Source organism: Grus americana, chromosome 7 (assembly GCF_028858705.1).
Source record: "Grus americana isolate bGruAme1 chromosome 7, bGruAme1.mat, whole genome shotgun sequence".
Lineage (NCBI taxonomy): Eukaryota > Metazoa > Chordata > Aves > Gruiformes > Gruidae > Grus > Grus americana.
In genome coordinates, this window is record NC_072858.1 from 33,634,718 (window position 1) to 33,650,902 (window position 16,185).

At 41.5% G+C, this 16,185-nt stretch overlaps 1 protein-coding gene across 9 annotated transcripts in view; it reads right to left on the reverse strand.

The window, feature by feature from the left end:
- ANK3 (ankyrin 3) overlaps nucleotides 1-16,185 on the reverse strand; it is a 371,936-nt gene that overhangs the window by 41,492 nt on the left and 314,259 nt on the right. For all 9 annotated transcript variants that reach the window (XM_054832579.1, XM_054832581.1, XM_054832573.1 and 6 more), the window contains 7 exons: nucleotides 15,562-15,786; nucleotides 12,349-12,503; nucleotides 5,397-5,608; nucleotides 3,392-3,599; nucleotides 2,726-2,822; nucleotides 1,420-1,648; nucleotides 736-861 (listed from right to left, as the gene is read on the reverse strand). In XM_054832579.1, the coding sequence (XP_054688554.1) occupies nucleotides 736-861; nucleotides 1,420-1,648; nucleotides 2,726-2,822; nucleotides 3,392-3,599; nucleotides 5,397-5,608; nucleotides 12,349-12,503; nucleotides 15,562-15,786 (1,252 nt within the window). The remainder of the gene's footprint in view (nucleotides 1-735; nucleotides 862-1,419; nucleotides 1,649-2,725; nucleotides 2,823-3,391; nucleotides 3,600-5,396; nucleotides 5,609-12,348; nucleotides 12,504-15,561; nucleotides 15,787-16,185) is intronic.

The window sequence follows — 16,185 nt, forward strand, 5'->3', positions numbered from 1 at the left end:
AGTAATACGTAGTAATTCAGATACCTAGAGGTAGTTTTCTGGAGAGTTTCTCAAGAGTTACTTTCCACAAGAAGCTATCTAATGGGTAAAGACCAATGTTACTGAGCCGGAGCTCAGCCTGAGGTGCTGAAGGAGGAAAGGTACTACCATGAAAGAGTTAGATCAGCCTGAAGCTCTCTGGTGGTAAATCCATGCAAGACAAGATGTTGAGTGAGTCCAGCCAGACAGTTTCACACTAGGATATTACTGAGAGACATTTTCTGCTCAACTTCATTTTTTCTGCCATGTTTTGCACTTGTGCTCACCAAAATGCTTAAAAACTTCTTTTGCATGGCAGCTATGACAAGGCTAAGGGAAGCAAGCATTCATTCATGATAATTTAGAGATGAACAGTCTGTGCACACTTTTTGGAGGCTGTTCTGCTGTACAGTATGTAAATGAATGCATCTCCTTTACTTAGTCCCTGGGAAATACTGATCTCCTAGTAGTGTTCTGGAGGTCTAACTTGAGATATGGTTTTAATAAAAGGCTGTGAATCCATATCATGGGTATTCTGATCCCAGCTCTGCCAGCAGCTCTTTTGTGGCTTCATGCAAAGCCTCTCCATGTTATTCACATGTTAAACAATGACACTTACATCCTCGGGGGAAATTAGTCCTATCAGGCTGAAAAAGTGTTATCACTGGGGGGAAAAAGAAAATATTAGCAGAATTATTTGGCTTGTTTTGCTTTTACCTTGATAGAGAATGGCAGTCTATTTTCTTTGAAAGCATAAAAATTAAAAACAAGCTGCTGTCCTCCTTTAGTCAAAGGGGCCAGATTTCCATAGCAATCAACATAAATAGGTTTTCCTTCCAGAACCTATTAAAGCAAGAAATAAAAGTCAATAAAACCTCTCTTCATGCACATAAATATATCATGATTTTCCCCATCGTAGTTCCTGAGTTTAGCCCAAGTTCCCACTCAGATTAAATTCAACAACAAATTAGAAAATCACTGCACATTATGGCAAGGTATGAGAGCAGGCAGTTTGGGAAGCCGTGAGCTACATGAGTAAGAATACCTAGATTCTGGGGTAAGAATACGTAGATTTTCTTCAAGAAACAGTGTGTTGGCAACTACGTATTCAGCACAAACCAGCCCTACTCATGCCTGTGTGTCTGCAAAGCCCAACCAGGGCTCCCCGACAGCAATGCATGCAAAACCCACTGCAGACTGGCCTGGGGCATCCATTTGGAGAGAGGTCCTCATGCTCGCCCAGCCTTGTCCTTTTTTTGGCCTCCTTTCAAGAAATTCTTTGACATAGCCTCGCTAGGAACCTTTATTTAACTGGGCTTGTAGCAGCTTTTGCAGGACCTGTTGCCACTGGGAAAACACACTGCCCGTTTACAAGGAGGAAGCCGGCTATAAGAAATATACCTCAATGTCTTTGCTTCTTGCAACTTCTTCAAAGTTCTCTTGTTGCTCCAAAGTTTTGTCCACTTTGTCATCAGTCATGCAGAAGCAACGCAAATTGGATTCCACAGGGTCATTCATTTTGGCAAATATCACAAACTTTGCCATATAAGGAACGCATATTAATTCTCTATAAAGCTGTGTTGCCAGCCCAACAGTCTCTGATACTTGATGGCAGTCTGAGAGCCAAAATCTGAGTGGGAAAAAGCAAACCATTAAATCAACTTTTCATTATGCTCAAACATTTCTTAAGCCTTTAAAGAGGCTGTGATCCTTGGCCATTTTGCAAGTGTACTCTCCTTGTAGACTTCCCAAAGCTGTAATTTTCCTTCTACTTTTCAGTGGAGCTTTAACCATCCCAAAATGGGAATACCTGGCAACAAACTGTTGATATACTTACTTGACCCTTCTCACAGTGGTATCTCATAAAACTGTCTATTTTAAGCCTCATTTGAAGCCAAAGCAGAGAAACTGTATTTCTTGTGACCGCACACCATGTATACTGTCGTGAGCTGATGCTTCATGGTACATTTAATTGGCTAAAACAACTTCCTTTATGACACACACATACAACAAAATCACATCTCCCATATAGGTTGAAACCAAACAGGCTCTTTGGTTCTATTTTGGTTCTCTCAGCAATCCTCTCTCTTTATAAAGCTTTATAGGTGTAAATGTTATGTACTAAATGATAAACTCTTTACCTGGCATACCATGAATTTTCTCCACTAGGACGCATGGTTTGTACAGATACTGTTGAATGCCTCCAATCAGCATGCAAGTCCACTAAGTCCATCAAAATTAATTTCAAACCATGATGCTTTGGCAAATGATATTTTTGTGAGAGTAATTTTAGGTAATTTTCAGCTAAAAAGCCCACAGCCAGAAACTGAATGTCTTTGACTTTTTAAACAAATACGTTTTTATTAATCTCCCCATTTTTTTAATTGAACGAGCATTTTAAACTTTCCCTTTCTGTTGCTGTTTGCAGAAAAACAAACCCCTGTGTGGCACCACAGCCTTTACAGAAACAGCATGTGTGATTGCCAGGAGACATCACCGCAGCAGAAAAGGCCAGGACAAAGCTTCACGTGCAACCCTGGATGTGTGGGATGCTTATACATAGTGACAAAGAAGCATCTGGTCCATTACTGCTTCATCGGTCTTGCAAAAGACTTACAGAAAGCCAGAAAACAGCCCCACAACTACGCACTTCGTTAATCAAGGGAAACTATTCCCTAGGTGCATTTGACAGGCTCTGTTAACATACCTGGCTGAAACGTTGGTTGTGAATGAGACACAGTCATTTGAAAAAGTCAGCGGAGTGGTGCCTGTGATATCCTCCCACTGCGCAGGTGAAGTACCTCCTATGTAAATACAATCCATGGAGATTTTCTTTCAAACACCAAGCATATACAGACTACATAAGAATATCTCTATCAAAGTATGTTGCTTCCCACATAAAACCAGAACCTAGACAATAATATTCTCTGTAGCTGAGCTACAGATTATATATTACATCATATGTTACACAACAGAAGACGATGCTGATGTAAGCAAAGTACATACCTACAAGTCAATAGCAAATCCCCTCCTTGATATCAGCAAACTACTGATAGTTTAATTACTTTTGCAAACAACCATGTTTAATAGCCAAGGTTGAAATGCTTCATACTGGCTAAACATAAAATAGCAGTCAATATCTGTTGGCAGAGCTCTTTTACAACGGCATAAGACCAGATTCAAAGCCCAGGGCATCGGTGGGAGCCTTTCAAATGACCTCAGCTGGCTTTGCTCAGGGGAACCGATCTGAACTCTGCCGGACCAAGCACACCAATGTTCCCTCACTGGAAAGCACTGGTCGTACAGTCATCAGAGCAAGCACAGAGGCATTGCTGTCACAGAAACCTCTGCAAAGAGCATGATTTTCTCTAACCTGTAATGCTACATAAAAGTCGAAGGCTGGGCGTCGTGTCTCCTTTGTACCCATTGGTTACACCTTCTCCCGACGGAGGTGGCACAGGAATTGTCATGGTTATTGGCTTATGAAATTTTCTTCTTCTTGGCTCCACAGTGACAATGGGACTGAAAGTTGCTTTGTTTCCAAGGATTTTTTTGACAATCTCCTCTGGAACTGGTTGAGCCTGTCAACACAGGGAAAGTATTTAAACTAGAGTTACAAATTGGTTATAGACATGCAGAACTGTTTTCCAAAAGATAATTCAATTTTCCTTTTATTTTTCCTGTAGAATTTTATTTCTTTTTTTTCCCCAGGCAGCCTTCTCCTACAGCTCTCAAGGGTGATTATTAGTGCAATTCATGCTTAGTATTTTTCTCAACAAGCCACTTACGATTTCCTAATAGCTAACTTGTAGAGCAAAACTATAAATCTCAGAAGGCTGCCCGCAGTATTTGCCGGGATTCTTTCAGAGACTGTTTGATTTTGGTTTTAATTTGCAGTGATGGGTGATATTAAATACAATTTCAAAATGCAAAAAGAGGCCTATTTTGCTAGCAGAGTCTTGAGAAGTGAGGACTAGACACTCTGTCTTGGAGATGCCAAACAATTCCCACATCTCTGCCAAACACAAATCTGTGCTCCTGAAGATCCTGTGTACCCTGACTTACCTCTCTACTCAGTGCTTCCTATGCTATTCCACTATTATTAGGAAAGAAATAATTGTTTGGGTCAAATACATACAGAATGCATTAAGCTATAGAAGAGCTGTAAGTAAATCTCAGACTTTCTACCTCCATTTTGTGCCTTGAAAAGTTTCCTAATTTTATATGGAAGAAAGGAAAAATAGCCGATATGGGAAGAAACGCTATTGAATTTTTGTAGTTTTGGTCACATAAGACCTGAACTCAAAAGTGACAGACATCTTATGGGAAACAGGGTTTTGCATCCGTTTGCCGCCTTTCTTTATTTTTTTAAACTTTCAGGACTATTTCAATCAGGCTGACCTGTGACTTGCTGCATTATTTGAACTGCACAGTATATTGATATGCATGGAACATGTAGCTACATTGCGATCTCAGCATCTCCAACACTGCATACGGAGACGTCGTGCTTCTTTCACACTAGAGAGCTCTGGAAAGGCAGCTGTATAGCCATAATAGCAGAGCTTCCATTTCCTCAAGATTAATCATTTTTAGATGTGAAATATCATTAACAGAAATGTTCCAGTGTGAATTCCAAGCACTGGAATCCAAACTAGCATCCCTATTTCATGAACCCTTCAGACTTGTCAGGTTATGAAGTAATTTTAAGTGATAATTAACAGAACTCAAAGAAAAAGATACCTCCTACAGAATATTTCTCCACTTTCTGTGCAGTTTGTTTAAGGAGAGTTTAAGATATTTGCTCTTCCCAGATTCTACCCATCACTAGAAACACCAATAGTGAATGTCCTAAGCTACAACAGAAGTATATGGGAGGTCTTTGACCCAGTAACAGCTGGCAAACATCTGCACGAAAGCCTTACCAAACACATTCCTATGGCAAAGGGCAGCCCAGTGACACCAATCACAAACTGCTACATCTCTGCAGGAGACTGGGACTGCACAGCGCTGTGCAGCTCGTAGCTGCTGGCAGCCGTGGCCAACAGGAAGATGGCAAATGATATCACCGAGCCTGCGGCGGCTCCAGGCCTTTGCTTTTCTCTCCATTCCTCAGCTGTTTAGCAGTACTCAAGGTGAAAAAAGGGGAGCTGGGCTTTTGCCAGAGGGAGGAAGGCTGTGTTTCATCTGCACCAGGGGCGCACTGAGAGGCAGAGCATGTGCCCGGGCAGACATAAGCCAATTCAGATCTCAGGTGTGACTGCTACCCACCTTGCAAACCACTGCTAAGGAGCAGCAGGCTCCTTATCTGCAAGCCTCATGCATTAAGACCAACAATGCACTTGTAGACGCTGTGGATATGAACACGAGGGCACCTTTACCTGGAGCCCCACACGGATTCTTTTGGTTAGAGCCCCCTCGGGGAAGGACGCCTGGACACGCGGCACTGTCGTGCTGCTCAGCACCCCGCCCTCCGGGCCGATTTGGTTACTCTCCTGCTTGATTCGCGAAACCACCGCAAAGTACTGAGGGAAATCCTTTGTGACGATCCTGCAGATACGCTTCTTCTCTAGCTCCTCAACGCTGTCCAGCTCTGGTGGGAGAAGACAGTTAAAACATTCAGGCGTTACCTGCCCAGGTTCATGCCAGACACATCTGTGAGTGTGAGGTTTTGAATATGCCTTAAAATGCTTGAGAAGTTGGGGTCTTTTATTATTTACTACAGGAGGAAAAAAAAAAGTTCAATGCTATTAATTATCAAGCTTTGGTTTATTCTGTGGACTTTTCCATAAATCTTGACAATGAGGGCCAACAGCACCGGACACCCAAGCACGAGGGTGCAACAGTCTCTGCAGCAGCAGCTGCCGTAGGATGGCAGGTTTGTCACGCAGCACAGGAGTCCAAGGAGGTCTGGAGGAGATAAGCTTCTTTCCTCTCTCATCTGTATCTGGAAGCACACAAGTGCACTGATCTTTCGGTGCACACCTTCAAAAGACATTTATTGCCAGCCTCTTCCATCACATAGCTCTGACATGAAGAAAACCACAGGAAATCACAGGCAGTTCACGAACTATCTAACTTCACACCAAGTGTGCAATCCGGAGTTTGCCCAGCTAAGGCACTTGAGAAAGTTATCTCCCAGACTAGCAACCATATAATCCTGACCAGACACTGAGCTCTCCGGTAAACTGTGGATGTTACAGAGCTCTGCCTGCCAGCACTGCCAATGAAACCATAGCAAGGACCCCTTCCCACTTCAAGCTTTCAGCCATTTGGGTATCTGCCCCAAAATAACTGCACTGTGCTCCTCAGTTCCTGGAGAAACTTAATACACCCTCAGAGGCAACTGGAACAGAAACAGGTCATCAACAATTAGTGCCCTCAGCCACATTCCCAGCTCACAGGGTCACCAGGGCTCAGAAAGGTGCATGGAGTATCTACCCATATTAACTAATTAATTAAGTAGGTGACATAGACACACACGCATTGAGGAAAACTGTGATATGTCACAAATATAATTCATTATGCAACTATAATGGACTAGCGAAATCCCTGTGATATAGACACTATTCACAAATGGGGATAATTACACAATTGTCATGCATTTCTCCTGTAATTTCCTGCACTTGGCCTTTTTAGCTATTGTAACTGGCTTTCATTCTAGCACTCCACAAGTCTCCACTCTTATTTTCCTCCTTAAAAAGGGCACCACATTCCTAAAGAAGAAAGTTTTTTCCTTGAAAGATGACATTTCTATCAGATGCAGCAAGAGAAAGCAGGAGGACCACAAATGGTACCAAGACAAAAGACACTTGTAAAATTCTTTACTTTATGTGACAGGTATTTTCCTCCTCTGAACACGTAAGCTCAGTTACAGCTCCAAAAGAATTGGAATATAAATTTGGTAAAATGTCAGTTTTCCATTTTAAAACTTTCAACAGGTAATTTGGATTAATTGCACGGTGTTGCTGTGCTGTGGATCATACGTAGCTACTAGAAGAGGATAATTTCTTATCATAATGTCAGCTTCCATTTACTTTGACTCAGAGACTGATATCTGAAGCCCTTTAATGAATTAAGTATTCTGCCTGCAGCCTCTGGAAGCAGTGGCTTGTGCAGGAGACAAACTGGATTCTTAAACTCCCAGGCAGGTATAATCTTGACTGGTAAATCCTAGGCATTCTCCTGTTTTATGTTAGAGACTAAACCCACTGTAAAATGCTCACAGAGATGAAGGATAATTAAAATTCTCCTGAGGTAGAAAATAAGTGTTTTATATAAGAACATTTCAAAATCCTTTGAGCCTGGCAGGCGGTCTCCTTTAGAGAAGGAAAATGATGTGAAGATTAGAGTAGCAGAACAACAGTCAGGCATGGAGAGGAGTTGGACTATATATAGGGAGATTATGTTTGGATAATACATATGTAATCTTCTACATAAAGTTGCCCTCTAACAGAAAAAAAGATGACAAGCAATCAAACCACCTCTCTGACTGCCATGAGAAATGCAGCGTTAGCATGACGGAATTAATGAAACAAGGAAAACTAGTCCTGGGAGAGGTCATGTTTCCTGAACGCACCTCATGCATTTTACAGAAAGAGCTATTATCATTACAATTTTTCCTCAGTTGCTGACACTTCATTCCTATGTAATGTGTTTCAATTAAAAACCTCAAAGGATTTCTTTGGTTGGTTGGCTGGGGTTTGTGTGTTGGTTTTTTTAACCACGGAGAAGTATGCATGCTATACATCTCACCTTACAAATAGAGGTGGCAAAGCAGAGAGAGGTAAAGCAGAAAGGTTAGTGACAGAATTGGGAAGTCTCCTAGATCTGTGCTAACACACAGACACCTGTGGCCGTTCAGTTTTAGTAAGTCAAGAGAAAGGTATTGTGAATACCTGGTGCATATATCTCTTCCCCTGCCACTCAAGTGCATGGTACACTTATCCTAAGGTGGCTGGTGGGAGTGATGGAGGAGAAATGAGATGGAGAGAAGGAAAGGAGGGAGGAAAGGAAGATCACTCCTCCCCACCCTCCTGTCCATGCTGCCACGTGAGCGTTACATTAAGGTTCCTGGACCGGAGAAGAGAAACCCAGCCACGTCCTTCAAGGTCCGAGAGGGACCTCACAGAGGGTGGCTCAGGTCAAGGAAAGCAATCACAACGGTTTTGCCAGGTGAGAGGTAGCTGTGGATGAAATTCATCCCATGTCCAATACTTTTCTTTTTCACTTTCAGATAAAGTAATGCAGAGCACGTGTCTTCTCACTGGAAATGGAATAAGAGAAGTCACAGAACACCTGGCTGTTTCATGAGCTTCAAGGTGTCTTTGCATGACATGGTATCTGATTTCCCTTACCAGGGCCTTAAAAGGAGTTTTGCTAGCACTGAAAAAGCAAATCTCACCTGTACTTAGCAGACTGAAAGGTCTCTGAGTTTTGCAACCCTCCTGCAGTACTGACCTTGTCACCATGCAGGTTGAAACGTGGGACGAGCACGGGATACCAGTTTCCCCCATACAGAGATGTGCCCGTTAGGAAACTGTTACACTAAAAGTGGGGCACCCAGGAGGCAGCGCTCACATGGAGAAAAATACAGGAGATGGATGGAGGCAGAAAGAGCACATGGAAAGGGGCAAGGAGAAGCTGAGGGCAGTGAGACTTGTCTTAAAAATGCTGGTAACTAGACCCACCCTCCCAGCTTCAGTATTTCACATATGTAATGAGATGCTCCCAGTGCCATGAGGAGGTCTCGTCCTCAAATAAGGCAATAGCCTTTATGTGCTGTTTCATCTATTTTTGCGCAGTCTCTTATCTTGCCATTCACAACAAGAAGTTTAACAGCAATACGTTGAAAAACTTTTCTTGGAAATGTGGAAAAATCACTGCAGAGTGATTTATGGTGGTATTTTAAAGTTCAAGCATAAACAAGGTCACACTCTGGTTTGATCTGTAGATTCAAAGAAGTAGTTATGTAAAAACTCCTGCTTCCCATCTGAAACCACACTGTGCAGCTGCAAACATACTGTAGCCACAAATATTTGCATTTCTTGGCTCACTCACTAGTTTTCAAATGCCTGTCAAAAGATTAGCTCCCCTAGTGTGTGCATTTATGCCCACAATTTGTCTACAGGTACCTGTGAAGGGCGTAGGAATGTAAAAAGCAAACATGAGTTATATCTAAAAGAAGCCTGGCTGAAAACGTAGCCTATTTACCAACTACAAGGCTTCTTCTTAAAAAAATAAAACAAAATATATTTTACTTGATTCAAGTTTAAGTAAATGTAACGTGCCTGAAAGCTGTGAATTGCTACCCTTGTGTTTGAAATCAAACTTCTCTTCCTAAAAATGCCAAATTCCCTGTATTCCCTCAGCCCTATATCTGCCTAAGCAAATATGGATACAGCACCATCTTTAGAATAACAACTATTTAAGCAGAAACCTGACGGCACCAAAGAAAAACTGACTCTCCACATCAAGGTTCACTGTTCTTTCATGATAATAATAGCAAAGTTCTGCTATTATTTAATCCTGTAGTTAGCGCCCTGAGGTGTTGCCTCCTGCTCTGGATTATTTTGAGTCTGAGATGAGGTTTTCCAGCAGATGGTGCTGCTTCCAGTGAAGAACAGGCAGGTTTTCGGCAGTCCCCACGGAGGGTGAGGAGCAAAGATGTCCTCGCTCTCATCCCCGCTAGCTAAGTGGAAGAGCAAAACAGGAAAGACAAAACAGAGAAGCAAACTGCATCTTTAAAAATTCAGTATATTAAGCTGGGAATAAAAGTCTGATTGCCCTCTTTGCTGCACAGACAGGAAAGAACTAGTGAATCATAGCAGGTCTAACACAAAATGGAAAAAGCTGCTCTTAACAGAAAAAGGGGGACTCCTGCAGCACGCTATGGCATTTAGAGATGACTGTGCAGATGAATTTTCTTGCAAAGACACACTAAACTTCTGGAAATGACTATGTGGCTGCTTTTTACTTTAATTACAGATTGCTTCTGCCTCCATACCTGGAGTTCATACCTGGAATAAAACTTCCAAAGTTATGGCTTCTGAGATGCAAGATACTGCTTCAGAGCCAAGTCTAATTGCACTATTTTGTAACAAATCGGTAAAAGTTCAGATAAAAAAGCAACCCGCTCTTAATTCTACAAATTTGTAATTCTTTGTCATTGCTTGGAAGACCTTTTACACAGAAAAGGTGTCATTTAACTGGAGCAGAATTTTGTCAAGACCCTTGTACTATTTCAATGCAGGGTTGTTTTTTGTTTTGTTTTCCTCACTAGAGAAGTATTAAGCTAAATTGAACCGAATGAATAATCAACACAATGCTCTGGGTGTGTCTGCAGTATTTTTTTTTTTCTTTTCTCCTTTCCCTCTCATAAACGACTGCCCGGATTGGTAAAAGGCATTTCTGCGGCTTGGCTTTTAAGGTGCCAAATATTTTCACTCTAAGGGAATAGTCCAGTGTCCATCACACTTTGTGATTCACTGGCTGTACATACACCCGTTAGCCTCAAACAGCAGTTCCCAGAAGGGAAGAGCCACCTGAGCCACCAGAAAGTTGTGCTCTGGCTCTGAATTGTGAAGCTTATTATTTTAGGCTCTAAGTACTGAGGGTTTCATGCCCACCTCTCTCAAAGTATTTTTATTTATTGAGCTCTCTTCTCTGTAAAATGTGAATTTACCCATATGGCACCTCTGGAGAGCTCTTGCATAAGTGATGCAAGTTGGAGCACTTTAGAACAGTGGTTTTGTGCCCAGATTTCCTATCCCAAAATTGAACTAAGCTCAGTTCAGCAAGCACACGAAGCAAAGAAACAAGCTGCTGATCAGTTCTGACTACCTCACCGCTGACAAGGCATCAATACTTCACCCGAATGCCAAATCATTACTTCCTATCTCATGCTAGTGTGCAGAGGAGGAGGGGGTGGTGAGATTTTTCTGACAGAAAGGCTGCAACCACTGCCTTCAATGCTGAATCAATCCTTCCCCAAGCAATACTACCCTGGGCTATGCTCACTCTTCTGCCTGGTCCACTGCTTTTAGGTACTCCTCTGTGATGAGGTTTATTGTATTTTTCCAAACTCACTGACCCAACATTTGCAGTGTTTCTGCCCTACTGCTTGATTGGTTCTATTATATTTATTTTGAAATAAATAGCTACAACAGATCATCACACGACAGGCAGATCTTTGCTGTTGCTCTGTATTGTTACAAGCTCATGTGCAGTTCAAGTACTTCGAAGTGAAAATACTACGCAAATCTATTCTGCTGTTCCCATTCCCAGATGACCAGGAAATGAGTAAAAATGCTAAATCTCAGACATCCAGGGAGCCCCTCACAACAGCACTACTCTCGTGTTCTCAAAGCATGCCTTTTGCTGAGGCTGCTCTCTTCAAACAAGGAGAGGCCAAGATCAAAGGCAGAGCCTGCTCACAGATACCTCTTAGAGCTGCCATCCACAGCCTGATCATTTGCTCCAAATGCTTTTGCTGATAATGAAAGAACTTTCCTGCAGCTTGTACCCCACCACACTGTGACTTTCTGTTGGAGGTTATCCAGAGAAAATCCTGTGGATAAACCCTTATAGAAAACCAAAGTCCAAATCGCAAGCTATTTCATTCACATTCAGGCGCAAAGAGCTCAAGCAATGGTTTATCAGCACAAGTATTGAAAAATACTTGCTAGGAAAAGAAAGCAGTGTTGCCAAGGGATCACTGCAGCCCCAGCCTGGCTTTGCCCACGATGTGCCTGCAGGGACCACCTGTCACAGCATCTTCTGATGAACTGTGTACAGCCAAGTCCTCTCATCTTAAGGGACTCTCACATAAACAGCAACGTCCAAGCAAAACAAGGGAGCCAGACTTCCCAGATGGGCATCCCATTTGTGGGAGGCAACCTCTAACAATACTGTTTCCAAGAAGAACGCTCTATGGGCTGAAGTCTGCATCTGTGGGAAAGTCTAATATAACTGATATTTACACTTCATTGTTGGTTTGGAATGACCTTCACGTGGCCCCTGCCTGAGCAGCAGAAACACGCTTACCTCCAGCTGGGATGTTATTCCCAACTTCATGCTGTAAAGCAACCGTGTGACTTTGCTTAAACTTGGCAAGACTTCAGACCAAAACTTACCACTCATTTTGGGATGTCTCCAGGCCACTGCTGAACAATTTCTCTTTACACTCTTTCCATTAGTTTAATATGTAACACACACTGTATTCCCCACAGTCAGATAACCCCTGCACTGTTTTACTTTAGGTTGCTTTAATCTGCCCATGTTAGCAAGCCTGCACAAAGGTAAGGCTTGCTAAAGCTTTGAGAAAACGTTTACCTTCGTCCATGCCATTGAGTATTTCGGTTAAGTCTTCATGTTTGCTGTCATACTGGTGCTCCTTCCACGTTTCACCATTTTCACTTCGAAGTACGATTAGTTCTCTTTCCTTTCCTCGCATTGATCCAAAATGCGGGATTTCAACTATGACAGGGCTAGAGAAAAAGGAATCGTATTATTTTTAATCCTGTATCTCCTCACTGCCCTTGATTTCCTATGGGCGTTAGGTCCTTCAGAAAACTACAGTCATTTTAAATAGTTAGCACTGTTATGGTAAAATGTTTTTAAAATTGCCAAAGCTGCACAATCCTTTATCTTTTAAACTATAATTGATAACTTGAAAATATTCATATATAGCTCATTTTTAACGTAAATCTTCTGAAACAGCTGCCTACGTTGAAAAATAGTGACAACTTTTGCTCTCTTATCCCAAGATGTAGGTGATCCAACCTGCCTCCAGCACATGCAGCACTGCTGACTTTTAATTGGCATTAGCATAGTCAAAATTCGGATTTGGCTCAAGGGATTTAAAGGGGCAAAGTCAGTCCAGAAACAGTCCGGCTATCCAAACGCATGCAACAGCTACTGACTGCAGCAGGAGCTGTGCATGCACGTAGGTTTTAAACTTCAGACTAAGTCCCAAACTTTTCAAAGCTCTCCCTGGCTCTCTGTTGATGCAGCTCCTGTGAAACACAAGAAGTTGTTTCTCATTAGCTTCACTTTCTAGTTTTCATGCCCAAAATCACAGCTGCAACTTCTGCACTGTAAACATCACTGGGGAATGTTTAGATACTTTCAGAATGGATTTCTCCAAGTTAAGCAACATCACGACCACATTTATATTAGTTACTGTCAAACATTTTGGGGGGAAGGAAAGGGAACGAGAAGGTGGTTAATAATACACCTATGTCACCAGACAATGTACCTTCAACAGAGGACTGCAAGTGCATTACTGAACAGTTACTGTGAACAACCGACAGAAACCACCATTCACTTCATGTGCCATTCCTTAACAAAACAGACACTTTTGCCAAACACTTCACAGGCAGGATATGCATTTTAAAGTATGCTAAGACAAACCGACTGAAATCACACAGTAAGTGAACAATTATGGATTATGCAGCTTTAAGACATTTAAATAGACAGTATCATCATTTTCCTACAGAGGTTGTAAAGGATTTCACTGCTTTGTAATATCTCAGTTAAAAGTAACATCACATGATGGGAGAAGTACGCAGCCCTTCTGTGGTGCTGTACGCCTGCAAGGCGGTGGGTGCATTAACCAATCCATTACTTGAGCATGGAAATCACCACAGCCATCATGCCAAAAAACACAAACTAGTTGGAAATCCAGTTTTCACATTAAATACCAAGGGAGAAGAGTTAGATAGTATTTTTTCCCATGAAAACAGAAAAAGACAGTTTAATTAATACATATTTTAGGTGCTTTTAAGAACACTCAGGCTATTAACTCTAATCTCGAGTCCTTTAACAAGAAATAGGAATGTAGCTGCAGTCTCCCATTGTGCGCAGCAAGTAAGTACCAAAAATTCAAATACATTGCTTAAGATATTTACTGTCTAGTTCAAAAAAAGCACAAACTGAAAACTAACACTATAGTACAATCTTTGCAGGCTAATATTTCAGATACTGTCTCTATAAATATTTAGAAACCACACAATTTTGTGCATGACATTTAACAAGAATACTCAGTGAGAAGGTATTGAACAGGTTTGGAACACCAAACACTCACCAATATTTGGAAAACCTAATGCAATAAATTTCACAATATGGTTTGAAAACAACAGTCAAAAATATATGGAAACATTCTTACATTTTTAGACTATACACTGCAGTTCCTTTGGGTAGCATACTTGGCTTTATAAATTTATTTTAACAAGATGCGTCTTGCAGGTTGAAAAGATTAGTATTTCTCCAACCTTGTTGAATGAAGTCATTCACTCAATGACATTTTTCCTAAATAATCTTTCATAAATAATAGGCTTTATGTGATCACATTTTACAAACGCTCTTCCCAAAACAGACTCACTCAAAGCCTGTAAATACCTTCTCTACCACAGGGTTGAAACTTAAAGGACTGTCACCGTGTATTAAAATGTATTTGATGCAGTTGAAACACTTCAAATTTAAAAAATTACAAAAGCACAGAAGTTATGAAAGCAGAATGCTGGCAGTGAATTTTACATGCCTATAAGCACAAGGTAGTAGCAGAGCTATATTAAATCAAGCCACTATGATTTTCTTTCAGTGACATAAATCAACTGAAAGCTTTAGAAAACTAAAAAAAAAAAAATAAAATGGGAATAACAAAAAATTGGAAACAAAAGAAAAACTGTAGACATTCTGTATCTTTTCCGTACATATCCTACCCAATAAATTTTGTTCCTTGTGGACCAAGCTGCAGGATTCGGCTAACCATGCTCTCGCCCTCATTTAGAGGGGGAGGAGTGTTAGGAAGATGCAGTTTACTGAATAACATCCATGCAGCAGGAAGAGAAACGAGAAGGGGAAATTAGGAACAAGCTGTCATTCCCGACAGAACCGGCATTTTACACCAGGGTGCCACTCACGGTAATGAACAAAATTTATAATTAGGAAAAAAAAAGCCACATCATAGTGGATTGTTTCCCCTATTTTAAGCTTAACAAAAAAGTCCATTCCTAGCTTTTGTACTACTTGATGCTCTACAGTAAGTGCTCCGCCACTGCTCTCAGTGGCTTTGCTCCACGGGACGGAGACAGGCAGCTCCCAGCAACTCCGGCAGGAGCCGCACACATGCCGTGGCACAGGAACAGGGTTCAATATTTGGTGACTTTGGGACACTTTTTTTGTGACAGTGATGTTTCTCCGATACTCTACAAGCAAGAGGGTCAAAACCTGTTCTGGGTTACAGGCGTGTGACTCCTCCTGACTTCAAAGGCAGGTTGCACGAGTAGATGGGGGCAGGACCTGGCCTTTTCATGGCTTTCCTTACCTTCAGCTCTACCCTGCAGTCATCATAGAGGCAAAGCTCCCCTTAAAATACAAGGGTGATTTCTGGAAGGAATGGCAGGTTGGCATTTTTTAATATTTCAAGTTGAGTAGCCTATCTTACATGCTCAAATAAGGTAGAGTCAATGTTTGACTACTTAGTTCAAAGGAAATGAAAGATGCAACATGAGCGTAAACGATGAAATTCATAAAACAACTCACCCTAAAAATTGTGCCCCTGCTGGCCCCATTTCTACAAGTCTACTTGCTAATCCTTCTCCTTCAACCATCGGTGGTGGGCTGGCCAGTTTATGCCTCTTTACCAAGCGGCAGGTGATGCGGGTTGGTGCTGTACACTTCCGTGGTGGGATAATGATTCTCATTCCATGATGACGACTACCCCTCATCGAACCCCCACGTGCATCAACCATAAAACTAACCAGGAAACTGTAGGAAAAAGGAAACACGTCAATGAAAATGGTCACAAAACAAGCAGAAGATCAGCAAAAAGTCAACCGCCACAGTTTTTAAAACATTATTAGAAAAATGCTCCCGATCCCAGCTAAACTAAAAAGAACATGAAGATTCTTTTAAAGCTTATACTTACATGTTAACTATTGGTTATCAAAAGCACAAATTGCTAAAGGTCTAGCAACTTCATGGTGAAACAAACAGGTGCTACTGAGTAATTTGGATTAAAAGAGTACACAAGTATGTATTAGTAGTGGTTTATTAGAATTTAAAAATATCCTTCTATTACTGTTAGCTCTGCTTCCATAAATAAAAGTAATTAGCCTCACATGCAGAACGGAACTAGACAGTGTAGAAAAAGAAGAATCAAAAATG